Genomic DNA, 15,160 nt, shown 5'->3' on the forward strand with positions numbered 1-15,160 from the left:
AAATTCAATAAAATTTTCCCAAAAATCCCAAAAACATTCCATAAAAATCCGCCCAAAATTGCATAAAAATACCCAAAAAATTTTTAAAAAATTCCTCAGAAATCCCTGAAAAATTTCCTAAAAATCTCCCAAAAAATCCGTTAAAATTCACCTGAATTCAATAAAAAATTGATAAAAATTCGATTTATAAATCCCCCAAAATATTCCAAAAAATTCCCAAAAAAATTTTTTAAAAATTCCCAAAAATCCGCAAAAAAATTCCCAAAAAACCTTCAAAAATTCCAAAAAAATTCCAAAAAATTTCCCCAAAATTGCCCAAAAAATCCTCAAAAAGCCCCAAAAGATTTCCCAAAAATCCCCCAAAAATTCCATTAAAATTCCCCAAAAAAAAAAAAAAAAATCCGTAAAAATCCCCCCAAAATTCTATTAAAATTCCCAAAAAAATCCCCCCAAAAATCCAGGAAAAAGTCCAAAAAAAAATCTAAAAAATTTCCCAAAAATCCCCCAAGAATTCCATGAAAATCCCCCAAAAATTCTATTAAAATTCCCCAAAAAATCCCCCCAAAAATCCCGAAAAAATCCAAAAAAATCCATTAAAAAATCCATAAAAATGCCAAAAAAATTGAACAAAAACCCTCAAAAATCCCTGAAAAATTCCCCAAAAAATCCTCGAAAAATTCCACTATAATTCCAAAAAAAATCCAAAAAAATTCCATAAAAATCCCCCTAAAATTCTATTAAATTTCCCAAAAAAATCCCCGTAAAAATCCAGGAAAAATTCCCAAAAAATTCCATTAAAATTCCCCCAAAATTCCATAAAGTGTCCCAAAAAATTAAATAAAAACCCTCAAAAATCTCTGAAAAATTCCCTAAAAAATCCCCCAAAAATTCCCTTAAAATTCCCCAAAATTCAATAGAAATTTGTTTATAATTCGATTTATAAATCCCCGAAAATTCCAAAAAAATTCCTAAAAAATTCCAGAAGAATTCCAAAAAAGTTCCTCAAAAACTTCCATAAAAATTCCCCCCCCCAAAAAATCTTTTAAAATTCCCAAAAAATTCAATAAAAATCCATTTAAAAATCCCCAAAAATCAAAAAAAATTCTATAAAAATCTCCCAAAAATTTCATTAAAATTCCAAAAAAAATCCCAAAAAAAACCCCAAAAAATTCCATAAAAGTTTCCGTAAAAATGCCAAAAATTTCCATTCAAATTCCTCAAAAATTCAATAAAAAGCACCAAAAAAAATCCCCAAAAAGCCCCAAAAATCCCCCAAAAAATCCCCAAAAATTTTCTCCCCAATTCCCCAAATCCCCCCCTAAAAAAAAAACCCCCAAAATCCCCTAAAAATTCCCCAAAAAAACCCCAAAATCCTTAAAAAATTCCCAAATTTTCACCCAAAAATCCCACTAAAAACCCCAAAAAAACCCCAAAAACCCCCTCAAAATATTCCCAGAACCTCCAAAAAATTCCCAAAAAATTCCCAAAAAATTCCCAAAAAAACCCCAAAAAACCTTCAAAACCCCCCAAAAAATCCCAAAAATTCCCCAAAACAACCCCCGAAATTTGCCAAAAAATCCCAAAACTCTCCCAAAAAATCCCCCAAAAATCCCCAAAAATTCCCAAAAAAACCCCACAAATCCCAAAAAAATCCAAAAAAACCCCAAAAAAATTCCCCAAAAATTGGCCAAAAAATCGCCCAAAAATCCCCAAAAATTCCCAAAAAAACCCCAAAAATCCCCTAAAAAGCCCCCCAAAAACCCCAAAAAACTCCCAAGAAATGCTGAAAAATTCCAGAAAAATCCTAAAAAAAACCCAAAAAATCCCCAAAAAACCCCCAAAAATCCCCCCAAAATCCCCAAAAAATCCCCCAAAATTTTCTCTCCAAACCCCCAAATTCCCCCTAAAAAAAACCCCCAAAAATTCCCCCAAAAACCCCAAAAATCCCCCAAAACTCCCCCCCAAAAAAGCCTGAAAAACCCTCAAAAATTCCCAAAATATTCCAAAAAATCCCCCAAAAATTCCAAAAAAAACCCCAAAAACCCCCTCAAAATATTCCCCCCAGAACCCCCAAAAAATTCCCAAAAAACCCCCAAAAAATTCTATAAAAACCCCCCAAAATTCCCAAAACAGTCTGAAAAATCCTCCAAAAAAATTCCAAAAAAAACCCCCAAAAATTCCCAAAAAACCCCAAAAATTCCCAAAATGTTCTGCAAAATGCCCAAAAAATCCCCAAAAAAACCCCAAAAATCCCCAGAAAATCCCCAAAAAACCTCCAAAATCCCCAAAAAAATCCCAAAAAAATCCCCAAAAATTCTGAAAAATCCTCCAAAAAACCCCCAAAAATTCAAAAGAAATCCCCCAAAAATCCCCCAAAATTTTGTCCTGAAATCCCCAAATTCCCCCTTAAAAAAACCCCAAAAATCCCCCTAAAAATCCCCAAAAATTCCATTTAAAATCCCAAAAATTCCCCAAAAAATCCCGTAAAAAATTCCAAAAAATTCCCCAAAACCCCCAAAAAATCCCAAAAAAAACCCCAAAAAATCCCAAAAAAAAACCCAAAATCCCCTAAAAAATTCCAAAAAAACACCCCAAAAATTCCCAAAATATTATGCAAAATGCCAAAAAAATCCCCCAAAAAAATCCCAAAAAAACCCCAAAAAATTCCCAAAAAATCCCCTAAAAACTCCCCTAATTTTCACCCAAAAAACCCAGAAAATTCCAAAAAAATTCCCAAAAAATCCCCCAAAAACCCCCAAAAATTCCCCAAAAATGCTGAAAAATTAAAAAAAATCCCCAAAAAACCCCAAAAAGTTCCCAAAAAATTCCCAAAAATATTCCCAAAAAACCCCCCAAAAAACCCGAAAAATTCCCAAAAAAACCCAAAAAAATCCCCAAAAAATCCCAAAATAATTCCCCCAAAAACCCCCAAATTTCCCTTAAAAATAACCCAAAAAACCCCCAAAAATTCCCTAAAAAATTCCCGAAAATTCCAAAAAAAACCCCAAAAAATCCCTCAAAAAAACCCCAAAAATTCCCAAAAACATCCCCAAAAATTACCCAAAAAATCCCCTAAAAAATTCCAAAAAACCCCAAAAATCCCATTAAAATCCCCAAAAAATCCCCCAAAAATCCCCAAAATAATCCCCAAATTTTCACCCAAAAAACCCCCAAAAAACGCCAAAAAATTCCCAAAAAACCCCAAAAAAATCTTCAAAAAATCCCAAAAAAATCCCCCTAAAAATCCCCAAAAATTCCATTTAAAATCCCAAAAATTCCCCAAAAAAATTCCCCAAAAATTGGCCAAAAATCCCAAAAAAATTCCAAAAAATTCCCCAAAATATTCAAAAAAATCCCCCAAATTCCCCCTAAAAAAACCTCCAAAATTCCCCCAAAAAACCCCAAATATCCTCTAAAAAATTCCCCCAAAAAAACCCCAAAATTCCAAAAAAATTCTCAAAAACCCGCAAAAATTTCCCAAGAGAATTCCAAAAAAACCCCAAAATTCCCTAAAAAATCCCGCAAAAAACCTCAAAAAATTCCCCAAAAATTCTGAAAAATTCCCAAAAATTCCCCTAAAAAATTCCAAAAAAACCCAAAAATCCCATAAAAATCTTCAAAAAATCCCCCCAAAATTCCCAAAAAATTCCACAAAAAACCCCAAAAATTCTCCAAAATATCCCAAAAAAATTCCCCAAAAAACCTTAAAGAAACCCCAAAAAATCCCCCAAATATTCCAAAAAATTTCCCAAAATCCCCAAAAATCCCCTAAAAAATCCCAAAAAAACCCCAAAAAATTCCAAAAAATCCCCCAAAAAATTCCCAAAAAAACCCCAAAAATTCCCAAAATATTCTGAAAAAAACCCGAAAAACCCCCCAAAAAACCCCAAAAAAACCCCAAAAAACCCCAAAAGTTCCCAAAAAAACCCCAAAATCCCCCAAGAAAACACCCCCAAAATTCCCAAAAAATGCGTAAAAATTCCAGAAAAATTCCCAAAAAAAGCCAAAAAATTCCCAAAAATTCCCCAAAATCCCTCCAAAAATACCTCAAAAATCCTGCAAAAAAACCCCAAAATATCCTCAAAAAACCCCCAAAAAACCCCAAAAAAAACCCCAAAAATCCCCCCAAATTCCCCCCAAAAAACCCCCAAAAAATTATGAAAAATCCTCTAAAAATTTCCAAAAAAATTCCTAAAAAATTCCGAAAAATTCTCCAAAAGATTCCCAAAAAAGCCCCAAAAGATTCCCAAAAAATTCCGAAAAATCCTCCAAAATTCCTTAAAAAAAACCCCAAAAAAATTCCCCCAGAAATTGGCCAAAAATCACCAAAAAAATCCAAAAAATCCCCCCAAAAAACTCCCCAAAACCCCCAAAAATTCCCCAAAAAATCCCCTAAAAAATTCCAAAAAATCCCCCAAAATATTCAAAAAAATCCCCCAAATTCCCCCTAAAAAAACCCCAAAAAATTCCCAAAAAAATCCCCAAATATCCTCTAAAAAATTCCAAAAAGACACCCCAAAAAATTCCCCAAATATTCTGCAAAATGCCAAAAAAATCCCCCAAAAAATCCCAAAAAAACCCCAAAAAATTCCCAAAACATCCCAAAAAAATCCTATAAAAATTCCCCTAATTTTCACCCAAAAACCCCAGAAAATTCAAAAAAAATTCCAAAAATAACCCCAAAAAATCCCCTAAAAACCCCCAAAAAAATCCATTTAAAATCCCCCAAAAAATTCCCACAAAACCCCCAAAAACCCCCCAAAATACCCAAAAATTCCCAAAAAAAACCCAAAAATCCCAAAAAAATTCCCAAAAACCCCAAAAAAATCCCCAAAAATTCCCCAAAAAATCCCCCAATAAATCCCCAAAAAATCCCCTTAAAATTCCCCAAATTTTCACTTTAAAACCCCCAAAAACACCCCAAAAAATTCCCCCAAAAACCCCCAAATTTCCCTTAAAAATAACCCAAAAAACCCCCAAAAATTCCCTAAAAAATTCTCCAAAATTCAAAAAAAAACCCCAAAAACCCCAAAAAATCCCTCAAAAAACCCCCAAGAATTCCCAAAAACATCCCCAAAAATTACCCAAAACATCCCCTAAAAAATTCCAAAAAACCCCAAAAATCCCATTAAAATCCCCAAAAAAATCCCAAAAAAATCCCCCAAAAAATCCCCCATAAAATTTCCAAAAAAATTCCGAAAATCCCCAAAAAAATTTCCAAAAAGAACCCCAAAATATTCCCAAAAAAACCCCAAAAATTCCCCAAAATATTCTGCAAAATGCCAAAAAAATCCCCCAAAAAATCCCAAAAAAACCCCAAAAAATTCCCAAAACATCCCAAAAAAATCCTATAAAAATTCCCCTAATTTTCACCAAAAAACCCAGAAAATTCCAAAAAAATCCCCAAAAAATCCCCCCAAAACCCCCCAAAATTCCCCAAAAATGCTGAAAAATTAAAAAAAATCCCCAAAAAACCCCAAAAAGTTCCCAAAAAATTCCCAAAAATATTCCCAAAAAAACCCCCAAAAAATTCCCAAAAAAACCCCAAAAACCCCCAAAAATTCTCCAAAAACCCCCAAAAAATCCCAAAAAAAACCCCAAAAACCCAAAAAAAATCCCCAAAAATGCTGAAAAAATCCAGAAAAATTCCCAAAAAATTCCCCAAAAAATCCCAAAAAAACCCCCAAAAATACGAAAAAACCCCCCAAAAATCCCCCCAAAATCCCCAAAAAACTCCCAAAAAATGCTGAAAAATTCCAAAAAACCCCCCAAAAAATCCCAAAAAAATCCCCTAAAAAATCGCCCAAAAATCCCCCAAAAAATCCCCAAAATTTTCACCCAAAAACCCCCAAAAAATTCCCAAAAAAAACCCCAAAAATTCCCAAAATATTCTGAAAAATCCCAAAAAAATCCCAATAAAACCTTTAAAAAATTCCCCCCAAATCCCCCAAAAAACCCCAAAAAATCCCCCATAAATCCCCTCAAAAATTCCCCAAAAACCCCTCAAAAACCCCAGAAAATTCCAAAAAAACCCCTCAAAAAATTCCCCAAAAATGAGCAAAATCCTCCCAAAAAAACCCCAAAAAAACCCCAAAATTCCCAAAAAATTATTAAAAATCCTCCAAAAATTTCCCAAAAAAATCCCCAAAAATTCCCAAAAAATGATGAAAAATTCCAAAAAACCCCCCAAAAAATCCCAAAAAAATCCCAAAAAATTCCCCAAAAATCCCCCAAAAATTCCCAAAAATCCCCAAAAAAATCCCCAAAAATTTTCTCCCCAAATCCCCAAATTCCCCCTAAAAAAAACCCCAAAATCCCCCCAAAAATCCTCCAAAATCCCCCCAAAAATTCCCCCCAAAAACCCCAAAAAAATCCCCAAAAAATCCCCAAAAACCCCCAAAAAATTCTCAAAAAATTCCCAAAAATCCCCCAAAAATCCTTTAAAAATTCCCAAATTTTCACCCAAAAACCCCCCAAAAATTCCCAAAAAACCCCAAAAAATCCCCAAAAAAAACCCCAAAAATCCCCTAAAAAATTCTCCAAAAAACCTCAAAAAATTCCAAAAAAAACCCCAAAAAAATCCCCAAATTTTCCCCCAAAAACCCCCAAAAATCCCCCCAAAAAACCCCAAAAATTCCCAAAAGAACCCCAAAAAAATCCCAAAAAAACCCCCCAAAATCCCATAATAATCCCCAAAAAATCCCAAAAAATTCCAAAAAATCGTCCAAAATTCCCCCCCAAAAAATTCCCATAAATTCCCCCAAAAATTCCCCCAAAAATCCCAAAAAAATCCCCCAAAAGAATCCCAAAAATACCCCAAAAAATCCCCCAAAAATCCCCAAAAATCCCCCCAAAACCCCCAAAAAATCCCCAAAAAATCCTCAAATTACCCCTAAAAAAACCCTCAAAAAACCCCCCAGAATCCTTTGCGCGTCCGGGTCGCTAATTACCCGTCGGGCTAATTTGCATATATGCTAATTGTGCCTCTCTGAAGATTTATTCCCCAGATCACACCAACAGCAGTTTCCCCTCCAACCCTTCCACTCCTGTGGCTTCGCCCCCTTCGCTCGCAGGTAAAGACCCCGAAATTCCCAAAAATTCCCAAATTTTTTTTGGGAATTTGATCCCGAAAAATTTCCCCCAAATTTTCCATGAATTTCAGAGAAAATTCCAGTTTTTACCCCGAAAAAATCTGATTTTTTTTGACTTTTTTAGGCCAAAAAATCTGATTTTTTCGCAAAAAAATCTGATTTTTTTCCCCATTTTTAGGCCTTTTTTCCTGAAAATAAATAGAATTTTTTCCCAATTTTTCACCATTTTATCTCAAAAATATTAAGATTATTTCCCACAAAAATCACATTTCTTTCCCAAAAAATTTTGATTTTTTTCCCATTTTTTCTCAATTTTTAGGCATTTTTTACCCAAAATAAACTGAATTTTTTCCCAAATTTTCACCATTTTATCCCAAAAAATTTTGATTTTTTCCCCCATTTTTTCTCAATTTTTAGGCATTTTTCACAAATTTTCACCCTTTTATCCCAAAAGATAAGGATTTTTCAAAAAAAAAATCAGAATTTTTTCCCAAAAAATTCCATTTTTTCCCCAGTTTTCATCAATTTTTAGGCATTTTTTTACCGAAAAATTTGATTTTTTTCCCAATTTTCAAAGCAATTTTTCCCAAAATAGTTTGAATTTTTTCCCCAAAAAACCGAATTTTTCCCCCAATTTTCACAATTTTCCCCCAAAAATATTAAGATTTATTTCCCAAAAAACCCATTTTTTTTACCACAAAAAATTGCGATTTTTCCCAAAAAATTCGATTTTTTTTCTCAATTTTTTACCATTTTTACCCCCCAAAAATAAGGATTTATTCCCAAAAAAATCAGATTTTTTTCCCCAAAATTTCGAAGTTTTTCCCAAAAAATTTGATTTTTCCACATTTTTTTAGCAATTTTTTCCAAATTTTTTTTGGATTTTTCCCCAAAGAATTCGACATTTTTTCCCCAAGAAATCGAATTTTTCACCTAAATTTTCTCCATTTTTTTCCCCAAATTTTCTCCATTTTTCCCCCCAAAACTTACGATTTTTTTCCAAAAAAAATCAGATTTTTACCCAAAAAAATTCGATTTTTTCCCATATTTCAGCAATTTTTCCCCAATTTTTAAGCATCTTTTCCCCAAATAATTTGAAATTTTTTCCCCAAAAAATAGAATTTTTCCCCCAAAATTTTCACCCTTTTTTCCCTTAAAAAAATAGGATTTCTTCCCAAAAAAATCAGATTTTTTCCCCAAAAAATTTGGATTTTTTTCCCCCAAATAATCGATATTTTTTTCCCATTTCTTTTGATTTTTACCCAAATTTTCACCCTTTCATCCCAAAAAAATTACAATTTTTTTCCTAAAATTTTAGGATTTTTTTCCTCAAAAATTTCAGGGTTTTCCCCATTTTTTCCCAATTTTTAGGCATTTTGAACAAAAAAGTATTGAATTTTTTCCCAATTTTTTGCTATTTTTTTACCAAATAAGTCCAAATTTTTTCCCCAAAATATTTCGATTTTTTCCCAAAAAATTCGAATTTTTTCCCAATTTTTCACCATTTTTTCTCACAAAAATTAGGAATTTTTCCAAAAAAATCACATTTTTTCCCCAAAAAAATTCGATTTTTTTCCCCATTTTTAGGCAATTTTTTCCCAATTTTTAAAGGATTTTTTCACAAAAAATTCGGATTTTTTTTCCCAAAAAAAATCACATTTTTCCCCCAAAAAATTTTGATTTTTTTCCCCATTTTTTCTCAATTTTTAGACATTTTTTCCCAAAAAAATTTTGATTTTTTTCCCAATTTTTTGGCCTTTTTTTCCCCAAATAATTTGAGTTTTTTATCCCAAATTTTCACCATTTTCCCCCCCAAAAATTAGGATTTATTCCCAAAAAAAAATCAGATTTTTTTACCAAAAAATTTCAATTTTTTCCCTATTTTTTTGCAATTTTTCCCTAAAAACTTCAAATTTTTTTCCCTATTTCTTGGGCCTTTTTTTACCAAAAAATTTGAATTTTTTCCCAAGTTTTTGGCATTTTTTCCCCAAATTATTCCAAATTTTTCCCCAAATAATCAAATTTTTTCCCCAAATTTTCACCATTTTCCCCCAAAATATGAAATTTATTCCCCAAAAAATCGATTTTTTTCCCAATTTTTACGATTTTTTCCCAAAATAATTTGAATTTTCCCAAAAATTTCACCGAAAATTCCGGTTTTTACCCCAAAAAAATCCGACTTTTTTTGCCTTTTTTAGGCCAAAAAATCCGATTTTTTCTCAAAATAAATTGAATTTTTTCGACATTTTTTAGCATTTTTTCCCCAAATAAATCGAATTTTTTCTCAAATTTTCACCATTTTTATCTCCCAAAAATTAGGATTTTTTTTCCCCCAAAAAAATCAGATTTTTACCAAAAAAAATTCTGATTTTTTTCCCTACTTTTTCTTCAATTTTAGGCATTTTTTCCTAAAAAAATCCAATTTTCCCCCCAAATTTCACTGTTTTTACCCAAAAAAAATTAGGATTTATTCCCACAAATATCACATGTTTTTCCCAAAAATTTGATTTTTTTCCCATTTTTTATCATTTTCATCCCAAAACGTTTTATTTTTTTTCCCCCATTTTTCCCAATTTTTAGGCTTTTTTTACGCCAAAAATTTGAATTTTCCACCCAAATTTTCTCCATTTTCCCCCAAATTTTCTCCATTTTTCCCCCCAAAAATTACGATTTTTTCCCAAAAAATCAGATTTTTACCCGAAAAAAATTCTTTTATTTTTCCCATTTTTAGAATTTTTTCCCAATTTTTAAAGGATTTTTTTTCCAAATACTTCGAAATTTTTTTCCTCAAAAAAATCAAAATTTTTTCCCCCCAAAATTTGGGTTTTTCCCATTTTTTTCCCAATTTTTTGGCATTTTTTCCCCAAATAATTTGAATTTTTTTTCCCAAATTTTGAGGATTTTTTCCCATATTTTTCCCAAAAAAACCCCAAAATGTTTCCCTAAAAATTCCATTTTTCCCCCCCAAAAATCCGATTTTTCCCCAATTTTTTGGAAATCTTTCCAAAATTTTTTAGAATTTATTCCCAAATTTTTCAGGATTTTCCCCCAATTTTTTAGGATTTTTTCCCCCAAATAATTTGAATTTTCCCCAAATTCCCCCAAAAATTCCGGTTTTTACCCCGAAAAAATCTGATTTTTTTTGACTTTTTTAGGTGTTTTTCTGTCAAAATAAATTGAATTTTTTCCATATTTTTTGGCAATTTTTTGCCCAAAATAAATTGAATTTTTTCTCAAATTTTCACGATTTTTTCTCCCAAAAATTAGGATTTTTTCCTAAAATTTTAGGATTTATTTGCAAAAAAAAATTTGATTTTTTTCCTATTTTTTAGCATTTTGTCCCAAAAAAATTCGGGTTTTTTCCCCATTTTTCCTCAATTTTTAGGCATTTTTTACCCAAAATAAATTGAATTTTTTCTCTATTTTTCACCATTTTTCCCCCGAAAAAATTAGGATTTATTCTCAAAAAAATCAGATTTTTTTTACCAAAAAATTTGAATTTTTTCCCTATTTTTTTTCAATTTTTCCCTAAAAACTTCGAATTTTTTTCCCTATTTTTTTGCATTTTTTCCCCAAAAACTTCTAATTTTTTCCCTATTTCTTGGGCCTTTTTTTACCAAAAAATTTGATTTTTTTCCCAATTTTTTGGCATTTTTTCCCCAAATTATTCCAAGTTTTTCCCCAAAAAATCAAATTTTTTCCCCAAATTGTCACCATTTTCCCCCCCAAAAATTAAGATTTTTTCCTCAAAAAAATCAAAACTTTTTCCCTCAAAAATTTGGTTTTTACCCCATTTTTTCTCAAATTTTTGGCAATTTTTTCCCCAAATAATTTGAAATTTTTTCCCCAATTGTCAGTATTTTTTCCCAAAAAAATTAGGATTTATTCCCAAAAAAGAGATTTTTCCCCAAAAATTTGATTTTTTTTCCCCATTTTTTAGCATTTTTTCCCCAATTTTTAGGCTTTTTTTCACCCAAAAAATCCAAATTTTGACCATTTTTATCCAAAAAAAAATTACGATTTTTTCCTAAAATTTTAGGATTTTTTCCCCAAAAAATTCGGGTTTTTTCCCCCATTTTTTCTCAATTTTTAGGCATTTTTTAAACCAAAAATCGGAATTTTTCCCAATTTTCTGGTATTTTCCCCCAAATAATTTGAAAATTTTTCCCTAAAAAATCGAATTTTTCCCCCAAAATTTTCACCCTTTTTTCCCAAAAAAATTAGGATTTATTCCCAAAAAAGTGAGATTATTTCCCAAAAAATTTTGATATTTTTTCCCATTTTTTAGCATTTTTCCCCCCAAAAATTTGGGTTTTTTCTCCATTTTTCCCAATTTTTCAGCTTTTTTTCCCCAAAATAAATTGAATTTTTTTCTCCAATTTTCACCATTTTCCGCCAAAAAATTTGATTTTTTCCTCACATTTTTCCTCAATTTTAGGCATTTTTTACCAAAAAATTGGAATTTTTTTCCCAATTTTTCACCATTTTTCCCTTGAAAAAAATAGGATTTATTCCCAAGAAAATCAGATTTTTTCCCCAAAAAATTCTGATTTTTTCCCAAAAAATGGATTTTTTCCCCCAATTTTTGGGCTTTTTTAAACGCAAATAATTCCAAATTTTTTCCCCAAAAAATCGAAATTTTTCTCGAAGTTTTCATCATTTTTATCCCAAAAATATAAAAATTTATTCCCAAAAAAATCAGATTTTTTTCCTAAAAAATTCGAATTTTTTCCCATTTTTTTGGCATTTTTAACCCAAAGAATTCCAAAATTTCTCCACAAAAATCGATTTTTTTCGGAATTTTTTAGGATTTTTTTCCAAATAATTTGAATTTTTTCCCAGAATTTTTCCCCAATTTTTTTGGATTTTTCCAAGAAAAAACCCTGAAATATTTCCCCAAAAATTTCATTTTTTCCCCAAAAAAATTCAATTTTTTCCCCCAATTTTTAGGAATTTTTTCCCAATTTTCACAATTTGTTCCCAAAATTTTTAGAATTTATTCCCAAATTTTTCAGGATTTTTTCCCAATTTTTTAGCATTTTTTCCCAAAATAATTTGAATTTTTCCCCATTTTTCCTCTGAAAATTCCGGTTTTTACCCCGAAAAAATTTGATTTTTTTTTTTTTGTTGTTTTTAGGCCTTTTTTCAACAAAATTAATTGAATTTTTTCTCTATTTTTTGGCATTTTTTTCCCCAAATAAATCGATTTTTTTTCTCAAATTTTGACCATTTGTATCCCAAAAAAATTACGATTTTTTCCTAAAATTTTAGGATTTCTTTCCTCAAAAATTTCGGGTTTTTCCCCATTTTTTCCCAATTTTTAGGCATTTTTAAGCAAAAAAATTGAATTTTCCCCCCAGATTTTTGGCATTTTTACCCAAATAATTCCAAAAATTTTCCCCAAAAAAATCGAATTTTTCCCCACATTTTCATCCTTTTTTCCCTTAAAAAATTAGGATTTTTTTCCAAAAAAAAAATCAGATTTTTCCCTCAAAAAATCGATTTTTTCCCATTTTTAAAGGATTTTTTTCCCATTTTTTTAAGATTTTTTCCAAAAAAAATCCGAATTTTTTTCCCTAAAAATTCAAAATTTTCCCCAAAAAATCCTATTTTTTCCCCCATTTCTCCTCAATTTTTAGGCATTTTTTTCCCCAAATAAATCGAATTTTTTCCCAAATTTTCACTATTTTATCCCAAAAAAATGTAGGATTTATTCCCCAAAAAATCAGAATTTTTTTCCCAAAAATTTGATTTTTTTCCCTATTTTTTGGCATTTTTCCCCTAAATAATTTTAATTTTTTTTCCCCAAAAAATCGAATTTTCCCCCCAAATTTTCACCATTTTTATTCCCCAAAAATATGAAAATTTATTCCCCAAAAAATTGGATTTTTTTTCCAATTTTTCCCCCCAAAATTTGAATTTTTTCCCCCAAAAAATTCGATTTTTTTTCTCAATTTTTAGGGATTTTTTTCCCAAAAAAAATTGAATTTTTCCCCGAAATTTTCACCATTTTTGTACCAAAAAATTAAGATTTTTTTCCCCAAAAATCAGATTTTTTTCCCCAAAAAATTCAATTTTTCCCCCATTTTTTAGGATTTTTTCCCAAATTTTTTAGAATCTTTTCCCAAATTTTTTAGGATTTTTTTTCCCCAAATTTTTACAAATTTTACCCCCAAAAAAATCTGAAATTTTCCCCCAAAAATTCCATTTTTTTTATCAAAAAATTCCATTTTTCCCCCAAAAAAATTCAATTTTTTCCCCAAAAAAATTCCATTTTTTCCCCAAAAATTTCCATTTTTTTTACACTTTCCCCCAATTTTTTACAGCTTTTTTCCCAATTTTTTTAGGAATTTCCCCCCAAAAAAAATTTAATTTTTTTTTTCCCAATTTTTCCCCTTTTCCCCCAATTTTTAAAAATTTTTTCCTTAAAAAAAATCACAATTTTTCCCCCAAAAATTCAATTTATTTTTCCTTAAAAATTTAATTTTTCCCTCATTTTTTCGTCTTTTTTCACCCGTTTTTTTGCGTAATTACCCCCGAATTTTTCCCCTAATTACCCTTGAATTTTTAATTAATGAAACCCACTAATTAATTAATTAATTAGCTGTTAATTAACCTCTCCTCGTTAGCAGGGACGGCAGCTTGGGCCCGGAATGGCGGTCAGGCGTCTTCGTCTCCTAATTACGAGGGGCCTTTGCATTCCTTGGTAAGGATTAATTAGTTAATTAATCACTTGATTTGCATCTCATTAATATGCATGAGTCACACATCAGCTGCTCCTGAAGGCCAAAGGTTGGAGCTGACACCAAAAATGACACAAAAAATAACAAGAATTGACCCAAAAATGGACCCAAAAATGACCCCAAAATTCAAAAAAATTGACCCAAAAATTACAAAAAAAACCCCAAAATTGACCCCAAAAAATGACCCCAAAAACAACCCAAAAAAACCCCCAAAAATCCCAAAAATTGACCAAAAAATTACACCAAAAATCACAAAAATTGACCCCAAAAAAATCCCAAAAATGACCCCAAAAAAAAACCCAAAAAAGAGCCAAAAAATCCCCGCAAAATCCCCAAAAAAACCCCAAAAAACCCCAAAAAATCCCCAAAAAAACCAAAAAAAAACCCCCAAAAAACCAAAAAAAATCCCCCAAAAAATCCCCTAAAAAATCCCCAAAAAACCCCAAAAAATCCCCCCAAAATGCTCCAAAAATTCTCAAATAAATCCCCAAAAAACCCGAAAACTCAACCCAAAAACGACCCCAAAAAGCCCCAAAAATGACCCCAAAAATGACCCCAAATATACCAAAAATTGACCCAAAAATTACACAAAAAAATCCCTCAAAAATGGCCCCAAAAATCATAAAAATTACCCTAAAATTAACCCAAAAAATACCCCAAAATTACCACAAAAATGACCCCAAAATTACCAAAAATCGACACCCAAAAAATCCCGAAATTGATTCCAAAAAACCCCAAAAATCTCAAAAATTGACCCAAAATTGACCCCAAAAATGAGCCCAAAAATCCCAAAAATTACCCCAAAATTGACCAAAAAATGATTCAAAAAAGACCCCAAAATTGATCCCCAAAATCCCAAAAATTGACCCTAAAAAACCCCTAAATTGCCCCAAAAAATGACCCAAAAAATCCCAAAATTATGCCAAAATTAACCAAAAAATTGACCTAAAAATTACCCAAAAAACCCCAAAATTAACCCAAAAATCACCCCAAAATTGATCCCTAAAAACCCCCAAAAATCCCAAAAATTGACCCAAAAATGACAAAAAAAAAAACCCAAAAATTGACCCCAAAAAGCCCCAAAAAAGCCTCAAAAATCACCCCAAAGAACCTAAAAATTGACCAAAAATTATCCCAAAATACCCCAAATTGACCCCAAAAAAGGCAAAAATTACCTCCAAAATGACCTTGAAAAAAACCCCAAAATTATCCCAAAAATGACCCCAAAAATGAATCCAAAAATCCCAAAAATTGACCTAAAAATTACCAAAAAAATCCAAAATTGACCCCAAAATTGATCCCAAAATTACTCCAAAATCCCAAAAA

At 30.9% G+C, this 15,160-nt stretch overlaps 1 protein-coding gene across 8 annotated transcripts in view; it reads left to right on the forward strand.

Annotated features, from left to right (window-relative positions):
- LOC115491045 (transcription factor 4) overlaps positions 1-15,160 on the forward strand; it is a 160,744-nt gene that overhangs the window by 109,866 nt on the left and 35,718 nt on the right. For 7 of the 8 annotated variants that reach the window (XM_072922124.1, XM_072922122.1, XM_072922123.1 and 4 more), the window contains 2 exons: positions 6,995-7,073; positions 13,721-13,797. In XM_072922124.1, coding sequence (XP_072778225.1) covers positions 6,995-7,073; positions 13,721-13,797 — 156 coding nt within the window. The remainder of the gene's footprint in view (positions 1-6,994; positions 7,074-13,720; positions 13,798-15,160) is intronic. The other variant, XM_072922119.1, reaches the window with a different exon arrangement.

This window comes from Taeniopygia guttata, chromosome Z, assembly GCF_048771995.1.
Source record: "Taeniopygia guttata chromosome Z, bTaeGut7.mat, whole genome shotgun sequence".
Lineage (NCBI taxonomy): Eukaryota > Metazoa > Chordata > Aves > Passeriformes > Estrildidae > Taeniopygia > Taeniopygia guttata.